The sequence below is a fragment of the Hyla sarda genome, chromosome 2 (genome assembly GCF_029499605.1).
Source record: "Hyla sarda isolate aHylSar1 chromosome 2, aHylSar1.hap1, whole genome shotgun sequence".
NCBI lineage: Eukaryota > Metazoa > Chordata > Amphibia > Anura > Hylidae > Hyla > Hyla sarda.
Window position 1 is genome coordinate 93,037,456 of NC_079190.1, and position 12,421 is coordinate 93,049,876.

At 42.7% G+C, this 12,421-nt stretch overlaps 1 protein-coding gene and 1 long non-coding RNA gene across 6 annotated transcripts in view; one reads left to right on the forward strand and one right to left on the reverse strand.

Moving 5' to 3' along the window:
* The window catches only part of LOC130358782 (uncharacterized), a 32,665-nt gene extending 21,034 nt beyond the window's left edge, over positions 1–11,631 (reverse strand). The window contains exon 1 of the long non-coding RNA XR_008889648.1: positions 11,500–11,631. This is a non-coding gene — a long non-coding RNA (uncharacterized LOC130358782). The remainder of the gene's footprint in view (positions 1–11,499) is intronic.
* Positions 1–12,421, forward strand: part of KIF5A (kinesin family member 5A) — a 158,867-nt gene that overhangs the window by 52,725 nt on the left and 93,721 nt on the right. For all 5 annotated transcript variants that reach the window (XM_056562563.1, XM_056562564.1, XM_056562565.1 and 2 more), the window contains exon 5: positions 2,825–2,873. In XM_056562563.1, coding sequence (XP_056418538.1) covers positions 2,825–2,873 — 49 coding nt within the window. The remainder of the gene's footprint in view (positions 1–2,824; positions 2,874–12,421) is intronic.

A 12,421-nucleotide genomic window follows, 5' to 3' on the forward strand; every position in this document is an offset into this window, starting at 1 on the left:
CATACAAGAAGTCCAAATCTTTCCATTACTTTTTTTCTCTACAGGTTCCACTTCAGATACTGAGACAAAATACTAAACAATAGTGCGCCCAAGTGAAATGAACTCTTTTATATAGATGCTATATTGATTTATAATAAAACAATGTCATCATGCTCTTTTGACAAGTTGGGGTTGGCCACTCTACCTATGCAGCAGCTTTATTCATGCAGAGAGACCACCCTGTACACCTCAAACAATGGTTGTCATTACCACAGCAAGCATGTTTTAGACATACAGGGGATGGCATTATTTTAAGGCAGTGTTTTTATGTTACATGTAAAATAAAAGAAAAAAAAGACATAAAAAGTCCATAAGTATTATATATATATAATGGCAGCGAAATACCAATCCATACTATGAACTAGGAGGACAGCGTGGGTAGCTCATACTTCAAATCCGAAGGATCTTTCTCATGCCCACCCATAGTCCAACACACCACCAAGTAAACCTGCGTATAATGCCACCCATCTTAAAGGAAACCTGTCAGGTCCCTTAACCCCTATTAACACTCCCCATTACCAGCAGGGCACAGTGTTCTGAACACTCTCAGAAGTTTGTATCGGTGGGGTACGGGTGATAAGACCCCACTGAATGCTATAACAATGGCGCAGAAGCACGTAGCTGCATGTGTTGTGCCTTATCTCTATTCTACCCACTCTACCCAGGTATATAAAATGATGCCAGTCTATGGGACTCCCAGCAGTTCTGTATACTATTCACTTTATCTACGTAGAGAAAAGGAGAACGGATATAGCCATGCACTTTTGCCCCTTCATTCTAGCGATTGGTGGGGGTCTCAGCACCTGGCCTCCCACGATACATACTTTGGCAATATCACTATGACATTTCTGAAGTTTTCTGATATGATTGGTACACAGTAACATCTATCCTCTTGTTGCTCCCCAAGTTTTTAGATTACTGAAATGTTACTGTACATTCAAAGGCTTTAGATACATTTCTGTATATAGCTAGGAATATGTTAAAAATAGGTCATTGAACTCCATTAAGATTTATTGTGTTGTTGTACAACTTGTGCAGTTTAGTACATGTACAGTGGGGCAAAAAAGTATTTAGTCAGCCACCAATTGTGCAAGTTCTCCCACTTAAACGATGAGAGAGGCCTGTAATTTTCATCATAGGTATACCCCAACTACGAGAGACATAATGAGAAAAAAAATTCCATAAAATCACATTGTCTGATTTTTTTTAAAGAATTTATTTGCAAATTATGGTGGAAAATAAGTATTTGGTCAATAACAAAAGTTCACCTCAATACTTTGTTATATACCCATTGTTGGAAATGACAGAGGTCAAACATTTCCTGTAAGTCTTCACAAGATTTCCACACACTGTTGCTGGTATTTTGGCCCATTCCTCCATGCAGATCTCATCTAGAGCAGTGGTGTTTTGGGGCTGTTGCTGGGCAACAAGGACTTTCATGGTTTCAAAGGTTTTCTATGGGGTTGAGATCTGGAGACTGGCTAGGCCACTCCAGGACCTTGAAATGCTTCTTATGAAGCCACTCCTTCGTTGCCTGGGCGGTGTGTTTGGGATCATTGTAATGCTAAAAGACCCACCCACGTTTCATCTTCAATGCCCTTGCTGATGGAAGGAGGTTTTCACTCAAAATTTCACTATACATGGCCCCATTCATTGTTTCCTTTACACACATCAGTCGTCCTGGTCCCTTAGCAAAAAAACAGCCCCAAAGCATGATGTTTCCACCCCCAGGCTTCACAGTAGGTATGGTGTTCTTTGGATGCAACTCAGCATTCTTTATCCTCCAAACACGACGAGTTGAGTTTTTACCAAAAAGTTCTACTTTGGTTACATCTGACCATATGACATTCTCCCAATCCTCTTCTGGATCATCCAAATGCTTTCTAGCAAACTTCATACGGGCCCGGACATGTACTGGCTTAAGCAGGGGGACACGTCTGGCACTGCATGATTTGAGTCCCTGGTGGCGTAGTGTGTTACTGATGACAGCCTTTGTTTTTTTGGTCCCAGCTCTCTGCAGGTCATTCACTAGGTCCCCCTGTGTGGTTTTGGCATTTTTGCTCACTGTTCTTGTGATAATTTTGACACCACGGAGTGAGATCTTGCCCCAGATGGAAGGAGATTATCAGTGGTCTTGTATGTCTTCCATTTTCTAATAATTGCTCCCACAGTTGATTTCTTCTCACCAAGCTGCTTGCCTATTGCAGATTCAGTCTTCCCAGCCTGGTGCAGGTCTACAATTTTGTTTCTGGTGTCCTTCGACAGCTCTTTGGTCTTGGCCATAGTTGAGTTTGGAGTGTGACTGTTTGAGGTTGTGGACAGGTGTCTTTTATACTGATGACAAGTTCAAACAGGTGCCATTAATACAGGTAATGAGTGGGGGACAGAGGAGACTCTTAAAAAAGAAGTTACAGGTCTGTGAGAGCCAGAAATCTTACTTATTTGTAGGTAACCAAATACTTATTTTTCACCATAATTTGTAAACAAATTCTTTAAAAATCAGACAATGTGATTTTATGGATTTTTTTTCTCATTATGTCTCTCATAGTTGAGGCATACATATGATGACAATTACAGGCCTCTCTCATCTTTTTAAGTGGGAGAACTTGCACAATTGGTGGCTGACTAAATACTTTTTTGCACCACTGTAAAGGCTGGTTTCACACTAGTGTACTATGGATGCATCTGTATTACATCCACAAGTCCCAGCCCCATCCTGGGACTGATGACCTGAACTTACAGCTGTCACCCCCCAACATTAATGTGGGATCTGTTTTTTCTTTAGGTTTCCTACTTTGAGATTTACCTGGATAAAATTAGAGACCTGCTTGACGGTAAGTAAACAATCACAGAGATGAAGATCCCATAATCTATAGTTTTACTGCATAGTAGGTAACAAATTATTATAGAGGACTCTTATTTTTGTGGCTTGATAAAAGTGAAGTGTCATTAATGTCAGAAGGGAACATGGTTGAGTTTATTTATATTTTGTATTGGGATATAACAAAACTGTTTAACAGCTGATTTTAAAGGGGTACTCCAGAGGAAAAATTATTTTCCAAATCAACTTGTGCAAAAGAAATATAAAAAAATCGTAATCCTTCCAGTACTTATCAGTTGCTGTATGCTCCAGAAGAATTTCTTTCCATTCTGACCACAGTGCTCTCTGCTGACACCACTGTCCGTGTCAGGAACTGTCTAGAGCATAAGCAAATTCCAATGGCAAAACTTTTCTGCTCCGGAAAGGTCCTGACATGGAGAGAGGGGGCAGCAGAGAGCACTGTGGTTAGCCTGAAAAGAACTACACAACTTTCTATGTAGTATACAGCAGCTGATAAATACTGGAGTGTTTTAAAATAGAATGAATTTATAAATCTGTATAACCTTCTTGCACCAGTAATCCTCCTGGTTACCCCTTTAAGTAAAAAATTGGTCCCAAATATCTGTCTTGTATATTAGCCTGTGTTCACACTAGTATTTATCTTTACACTTAGGCTAGTTTCACACATGCGACCACAAAATTGCGTCTGCATTTTTAAACATTAGTATGCTCTGTGTAAGTCTATAGGAAAGTAGGTGTCTGTGCACACAAAGGGGGTATTTATCAAGAGTGATATAGGTGAACATCTTTTTACCCCATTAATTCATGTGGTGGACACTGTGCACCTGCACCAGATTTACTACACGGTGCAGAGCAAGTGATAAATCTGTTGCGGATCACATTTCTTACTTCAGTACTCCACTTTGTATGGAGATTCCTCTGCGACTTATTGTGCGACTTTTTATCCCGTGAGACAAAATGTGCGACTTTTTAGGTAATGCTGTTTGCAGCCAATTCTGTAAGCCAAGTCAGGACTGGTGTAGATTTGCACCTAATTGAGCGCAGTTGCGACAAAAGATGTGACAAACTGAAACGTCGCATATGATGAATTCCTGACCACTGCACGATATCAACTGAAATCATGACTTGGTATGTTCTTTTAGAAAAAATCTTCTAAAGCAAAAGTCACAACGAAAAGTCTCAAAACAGCATCTGAGATTAACTGTGAGACAAATGTACACCACAAAACCGGGGTAAACCAATGATAAATTCCCCCTCCCCCAATATGTAAAAATCAAGCAGCACAGCGACCACTTTCCCATAGACTTACAAAGCACACATTATTGTTAAAAAATGTGGATCCCAATCTTTAAAAAAAAAAAAAGCCTGAAAAAACACTGTGTGAACAAAGCCTTATGGGCTCTGCTTGATGGGTCCCATTCACTTTTGTAAGATGTAAACTTATGCAAAAATGCATTTTACATTAGTTTGTTCTATCGAAAAATGCTGAATGCTACTGTTATGGAGCTCAATACAGGAATTCCTGTATTGTAGTATTCTAATTGTTACACATCCACACTGTCTATCTGGTGTAGGATTCTATTGTGGCACTTGTAGTCCGCTGCAGGCATCCTCCACTGTATGCATTTAATGCTGGGGATCGCCCCTAGCAACGGACTACAAGGGCAGGATCTGCTCCCCCAGTATAAATGCACAACCGCATTTGGGGTTGAGCACCTCCTGCCATTTGAGACCACGTTTTTTGTTGTTTGTTATGGAGCTCACCAAGATAGTGGAACCTTTAGCTCAAACTCGCACTGATTAACCAAGGTTTGGCGTCTTAGGCTATGTTCAGACAATGGAATTTCTGTGCGGACATTCAACTGACAATGGAGCGCAGACAGAATGGGGGAGATTTATCAAAACCCGTGCCCATAGCAACCAATCAGATCGCTTCTTACATTTTTACAGACTCCTTGTTAAATATGAAAGAAAGGATCTAATTGGTTGCTATGGGCAACTTTTCCTCTGGACAGGTTTTGATAAATCTCCCCCAATATGCCTGCGCTAGGATCTCATAGACAGCAACGCATTTCCGTGCAGACTTTGCAGAAGGAATAGACATGTCTATTCTTTCTGTGGACACAAGAATTGGAATTTCCGTGCCAGAAACCTCTGTTGTGGAAATTCTGCCATGTGAACAGTGCAGCAAAATCCAATTGATATTAATGGGAATCTCTGTGCATAATTCTAATGCGGAATTCCATAGAGTGAACATAGCCTTTTGGGCATGTTCATACTGAGGAAATGACAAGGAATCATTTTGGTCAGAATATTCAGCATGTGGTATGGGTTGTGAGATGCAGGGCAGATGGAATAACCATAGGGGCAGAAGGCATTAACCCCTTGTATCCGTGACGCCAGGGCGTGGTTTATCCTCAATACCACCCAAAGGTATACCGCTGAATCCTGGGCTAGGCACAGGGGCAATAATGACTCTGATGCCAAGTTACAGACAACGGTAGCTTTACTGAGTGACAGATGGTACAGTCTATACAGTGTAGCCGGGCCCACGGAGGTGAGACCAGTGTTTTCAGAGACCTTAACCCCTTAAGGACTTAGGATGTACCAGTACGTCCTGAGCCCGCTCCCGGTGTTAAAAACGGGGTCACGCCATGACCCTGCATAACACCGGGTCGGTCCCGGCTGCTAATCAAAGCCGGGACCCTGGGCTAACAGGGCGCAGCACCGATCATTGTGCCGCGTGCTGTTAACCCTTCAGACGCGGCGATCAAATTTGACCGCCACGTCTGAAAACTAAAGTAAACGCTTCCCGGCAGCTCAGTCGGGATGTTCCGATCAGCTGGGACGCAGGTGGAGGTCTCCTTACCTGTGTCCGCGGTGTCCAATCAGGGTTTGATTGAACTACAGGCTTGAGCAATCGAGCCCCTATCTCACTGATCCATGCAGAGCTATGGCTCTGCAGGGATCAGCATAGGAGATCAGTGTGTGCAGTGTTATAGGTCCCTATGGGAGCTATAGCACTGCAAAAAAAAAGTGGAAAAAAAAAGTTAACAAAGGTCATTTAACGCCTTCCCTAGTAAAAGTTCAAATCACCCCCCTTTTCCCATAAAAAAAAGAAAACACTGTGTAAATAAAAATAAACATATGTGGTATCGCCGCGTGCGTAAATGTCTGAACTATAAAAATATATCATTAATTAAACAGCACGGTCAATGGCGTACGCGCAAAAAAACCTCAAAAGTCCAAAATAACAAATTGTCCGCTCAATATAAAAATTGTACCGCTAAAAACGTCAGATCACGGCGCAAAAAATGAGCCCTCATACCACCCCGTACACAGAAAAATTAAAAAGTTATAGGGGTCAGAAAATTAAAATTTTAAACATATAAATTTCCGTGCATGTAGTTATGATTTTTTCCAGAAGTCCGACAATATCCAACCTATATAAGTAGGGTATAATTTTAATCGTATGGATCTACAGAATAAAGATAAGATGTCATTTTTACTGAAAAATGTACTACGTAGAAACGGAAGCCCCCAAAAGTTACAAAATGGCGTTTTTTCTTCAATTTCGTCGCACAAGGATTTTTTTTCCGTTTCGCCGTAGATTTTTGGGTAAAATGACTGATGTAATTACAAAGTAGAATTGGTGACGCAAAAAATAAGCCATCATATGGATTTTTAGGTGCAAAATTGAAAGAGTTATGATTTTTGAAAGGTGAGGAGGAAAAAACGAAAGTGCAAAAACCGAAAACCCTTCAGTCCTGAGAGAGAGAGAGACAGAGAGAGAGAGACAGAGAGAGAGAGACACTACAGGGAGGCTGCCTGACAGGGCAGCAAGGGTACGGGGTAAGAACAGGGCTAGAGTCCTGCAGGAACGCACAGGAATGGCGTTCCTTTGCTTTTACCACAGGAGGAACGCCGCCCCTGTTACATTAGTCCTGCAGGACCGACCTCTGTTCTTACCTCCATCAGTCTCCTCCCCCGGCCCGGACTGCTAGATGCTGGAGATGTAGGACCTGTGATGATGTCAATAACACATGTTGGGGGCGGAGCTTAACTGTGGAGGAGAGGAAAGATCGTGGTTGAAGGACCTGTGTGATGCTGTGGAGGAGGCGGGGCTGAGCTGGAGGAGACATGTCACATGTCACTCCAGTAAGGTAATTACATTGAAGGAGATTTGTTACAGTGCGTCACCACAGTAATAAGGAGATTACATGAGGAGGAGGTTTGTTACAGTGTGTCACCACAGTAATAAGGAGATTACATGAGGAGGTGGTTTGTTACAGTGTGTCACCCCAGTAGTAACTAATTACATGAGGAATTGGTTTGTTGCAGTGTGTCACCCCAGTGGTAAGGTAAATACATTAGGAGGAGGTTTGTTACAGTGTGTCACCACAGTAGTAAGGTGATTACATGAGGTTTGTTACAGTGTGTCACCCCAGTAGTAAGGAGATTACATGCGGAGGAGGTTTGTTATAGTGTGTCACGCCAGTAGTAAGGTGATTACATGAGGAGGAAGTTTGTTACAGTGTGTCACCCCAGTAGTAAGGAGATTACATGAGGAGGAGGTTTGTTACACTGTGTCTCCCCAGTAGTAAGGAGATTACATGAGGAGGAGGTTTGTTACAGTGTGTCACCCCAGTAGTAAGGAGATTATATGAGGAGGTTTGTTACAGTGTCTTATCATGATTATAGGGTTATAAGGAGTTTTTGTTACAGTGTATTATCAGAATGATAACCCCTTAAGAACATTGGGGGAGATATATAAAAACCTGTGCAGAGGAAAAGTGGAGCAGTTGCCCATAGCAACCAATCAGATCGCTGCTTTCATTTTCAGAGGCCTTTAAAAAAAAAGTGATCTGATCGGTTGCTATGGGCAACTAATGAACTTATCCTCTGCACAGGTTTTAATAAATCTCCCCCATTGAATGTAAATATACATCTTGGTGCCCTGGTACTTAAAGGGGTACTCCTCCCCTAGACATCTTATCCTCTATCCTTTGGACCCCCGTGATCCCGGCTGTGGCACCCCGCTGTCATCACTGCACAGAGCATACTCGCTCTGTGTGTAATGACTGGCGATACAGGGGCCGGAGTATCATGACTTCACGGCTTCGTTCCTTGTGATGTCACGGCCCGTCCCCTTAATGCAAGTCTATGGGAGGGGGCATGACGGCGGAACTTGATGTCGCAAGGGGGTGGGGTGGCGGTGTGTATTAGAAATCTTGGGTGAGTTCCCACACTTTTTTTTCCAGAACTTGGCCCCTGGGTAACAACCCCCATACTGGGCTACCACAAGCAAATCTGCCATATTCTGCTTGGCTTGGAATTTTTGTACGGAATCAGGATGAGGATCAGGAAATGCTGCGGGAGAAGTTCAGCCATTTTGGGATTTGATCATTCCATCAATTCAGTGTCAATTCTACTCCAAACTCATTTAATCAGTAAAAATATAGTCCCATTGACTTCAATAGTCATTAACCCACGGATCCTGCAAGAAGACTAAACCTGTTCAATCTTTTGTCAGAATACAATTCTGCGTCGTAAAGTGTTCAGCAGAAATTCCTCAGTGTGAACAGACCGGGGAAATGTCAATGGAACTTTCATTCAAGGCAGGATTGGCACGGAATATTGGTGTGGAATTGTGCGAGTAAATTCCTTGTAAACATAGCCATAGGATCTCTTTCGTTCTCCACGATCAACCCACCTATTGAGGTCTGTAGGATCCCCAGGTAGCACCCCTTGAAGTTGTCACTGACAGGAGCAGTGCAGGCATAGGTGAGGTGTTTGGCAGGATACAGGACAAGGTACGGTATTGGGAGGTCAGTCCAAAGCAGGCACAAGTCAGATAGAGCCAAGGAAAGAAAATGGATTTACCACCGCCAGGTTCTATGTGTGAATCTAAAAGGGCAAGGCTAGTCTGCATATAGTACATTTATAACCAAGGTCACTTTGAATAAACACAATGGGGTACATTTTGGTGAGTTGCCCATAGCAACCAGTTAGATTGCTTTTTCATTTTTGAAAAGGCCTCTGAAAAAAATGAAAGAAGCGATCTGATTGGTTGCTATGGGCAACTCAGCAATTTTTCTACTGGACAGGTTTTGATAAATCTTCCCCAATTTACTTCAGATACCCTAACATGGCTGACGTCACCATGAAGCAGCAGTGTGGCCCTGTCCCTTTATCAAGACCTGTGCAGAGGAAAAGCTAACCAGTTGCTTCTTTCATGTTTTAAAAGGCCTCTGAAAAATTATAGAAATGATCCGATTGGTTGCTGTTGGCAACTGGACAACTTTTCCTCTACACGGGTTTTGATAAGTCCTCAATATCTTATTCAGGAAAAGTGATGCAAGCTGATATAATTCTACAGAATAAGAATAATTCATCAAAACCCGTCCAGAAGAAAATTTGCTGAGTTGCCCATAGCAACCAATCAGATTGCTTCTTTCCTTTTTGAAAAGGCCTCTGCAAAATGAAAGAAGTGATTGGTTGCTATGGGCAACTCAGGAAATTTTCCTCTGGACAGGTTTTGATGAATCTCCCCAAATGTCTCCAACAAATTACTAGTGTGAACATATTTCTTTTATAATAACATATATTTATTACCAGTGTGGCACAATAGACAGCTGGCAGCAGATAACCTGGCAGTATATTTATAGTCCTATTTATTACAAGATATGGCACATGTATGCAAATGGGCAACTCTGGGCTTATTATACATTCAGGTGGCGTGCACTTTTGTCTTATCCATTAGAGGATCAAATTAGCGCCTTCATTACAGATTATGATCTGTCACATGCTTGGGGCGCTGAAAATGCGCTTCTGAAATCTTAATGCCCTAGAGTGTCCTCACGACTGTGTCACATACAATTCTGTGCACCCAATGTGCAATGTATGAAATACGAGAAAATATTAGGAAATTAGAGTATTAGAAGTCATATCTGTTGCACTTTTAATGACCATAGATTTCTTTGTATATGAGATTTAAAGGGTAGCTCCCACCATCTTTTTTTTTTTCTGTCCCTGCCTATTGCACATCTATCCCTATTACTATATTAAAAATACCTTTTTGTCTGCCTGGTAATGTGCTCACTACCAGGCAGACTTCCGCAGCAGGTACCACGTCACTGATGCCTGCTGGGGCCGACTAATGCCCTTACTTCATCTATACAGGGTGCCTCCAGCTATTTCACCACAACAACTCCCAGCCTGCACTGACATCTATTGGCTGTCAGGGCATGCTGGGAGTTGCAGTGGTAAAACAGCCGGAGGCACCCTGTGGTGAGAACAAATGCTGCTGCGCTACCCCGTTTCCCCCCCGTGTTGAAAACAATATATGCTGCCACGCTACCATCCCCCCCATTGTTAAAACCCCGAGCCCCGCTCGCCCCAAACCCCCGTTTAAAATCATGATGCCCGCTCTCTCATATACATACTTACATAATGCAGAGTCCGGCAGCGTCGTGCACAGGCAGCAGCAGCGGCTCCATGTGCGGGAGATGGGCCGGCGTGTCAGGCCAGGGAGCCAATGCGCTCGCTCCCACCTGTCTGATTGACAGGCAGGGAGCGAGCGCAGGCTGAATGAATAAGGACTGAAGCCCGGACAGCATCAGTCCGAATTCAGGCCTGACGTCACACCAGCCTGCAGCCGGCCACTAGGAGGGAGACCCCTAGTGGCCGGTTTTCAAACATAAATGAAAGCATGTTAATAAAAAAAAATTATGTAAATATATTAGAGATATGTTGTAGTATATATGTACTACAACATATCAAAAAATAATGTTAATGACAGTGCCCATTCAAAGAATATTTTCTGAGAAGTGCAATTTACTGTTGCTAAACTACAACTCCCAGCATGCCTGGACAGCCTTTGGCTGACATCACAATGACAACAGAGATTGCCACCCTACTTGTTTCTTTAACCCCTTAAGGACGCAGCTCATTTTCACCTTAAGGACGGAGCCATTTTTTGCAATTCTGACCACTGTCACTTTATGCATTAATAACTCTGAGATGCTTTTACCGATTATTCTGATTCTGAGATTCTACTTTATTTTAGTGGTAAATTTTCGTCGTTACTTGCATCCTTTCTTGGGGAAAAATCCCAAAATGTCTTGAAAATTTTGAAAATTTAGCATTTTTCTAACTTTGAAACTCTCTGCTTGTAAGGAAAATGGATATTCCAAATTTTTTTTATATTGATTCACGAATACAATATATGTCTACTTTATATTGGCATCATAAAATGGACATATTTTAACTTTTTGAAAACATTAGAGGGCTTCAAAGTAGAGCAGCAATTTTCAAAATTTTCCACAAAATTGCAAAATCTGAAGTCACAGATGTTACAAAACTACAACTCCCAGCATGCCTGGGCAGTCTAGGCATGCTGAGAGTTGTAGTTTTGCAACATCTGGAGGGCTACCATTTGGGTACCACTGTAATAGTGGTCTCCAAACTGTGACCCTCCAGATGTTGCAAAACTACAACTCCCAGCCTTTGGCTGTCTGGGCATGCTGGGAGTTGCAGTTTGGCAACCACTAGGAAGGCAGCAGTAAAGATCGCTTCACTGCCATCTTCCTTGATGCTCCGCGCTGTGGCATCCCTACCGGCGCCGCTGATCTCCGCTGATGCTACCGATGATCGCCGATCCCCACCGCATCTTCTCCACAGGTACCGGCCGCCATCTTCTCCCCCAGTTCTGCCCGACATCCAAGGGTGGGCAGAGTGGGGGGTTTCCATGGTAACCGTCTTCAACTGCCATTGGCCAGTACTCATTGCTGACTAATGGCAGGTGATAGGAGGGGGTGGCACCACTGCAACCTCACTCCTATCCCTTAGGATGATCGGGGCTGTCACAGCTCCGATCATCCCTATTTTCTGGGCGATCGGGTCACCAAAAATAGAATAGCGACAAATCGCAGCTATGAATTGATCTGTGATTTGCCGCGATCGCCGACATGGGGGAGTCTCAGGACCCCCCTGGGCGATATGCCTGGATGCCTGCTGAACGATATCCGCAGGCATCCCGGTCCAGTTCCCGACCGGTGAGCGGCGGGGACCGGAATTCCCACGGGTGTATCCATACGCCCTACGTCCTTAAGGACTTAGGATGCAGGGCGTATGCATACGCCCTGCGTCCTGAAGAGGTAAAATTTCCTGTTCCTATATCAGCACATAAATATATATATATATATATATATATATATATATATATATATATGGACATGCTTTGCATTTGTAGGAATAATGGGTGATTTTTCTTTTTTCATTTTCTTTAAATTCTACATTCACATCAGATAAGTAGCCTACATTCTGGGAAAACATCGGTATACTGGCAGAACTGCATGCAGACGTACAATTGTGCTCATAAGTTTACATACCCTTGCAGAATTTATGATTTTTGAACCATTGTTCAGAGAATATGAATGATAACACAAAAACTTTTCTTTCACTCATGGTAAGTGGTTGGTTGAAGCCATTTATTGTGTTTACTCTTTTTAAATCATAATCACAACACAAACTACCCAA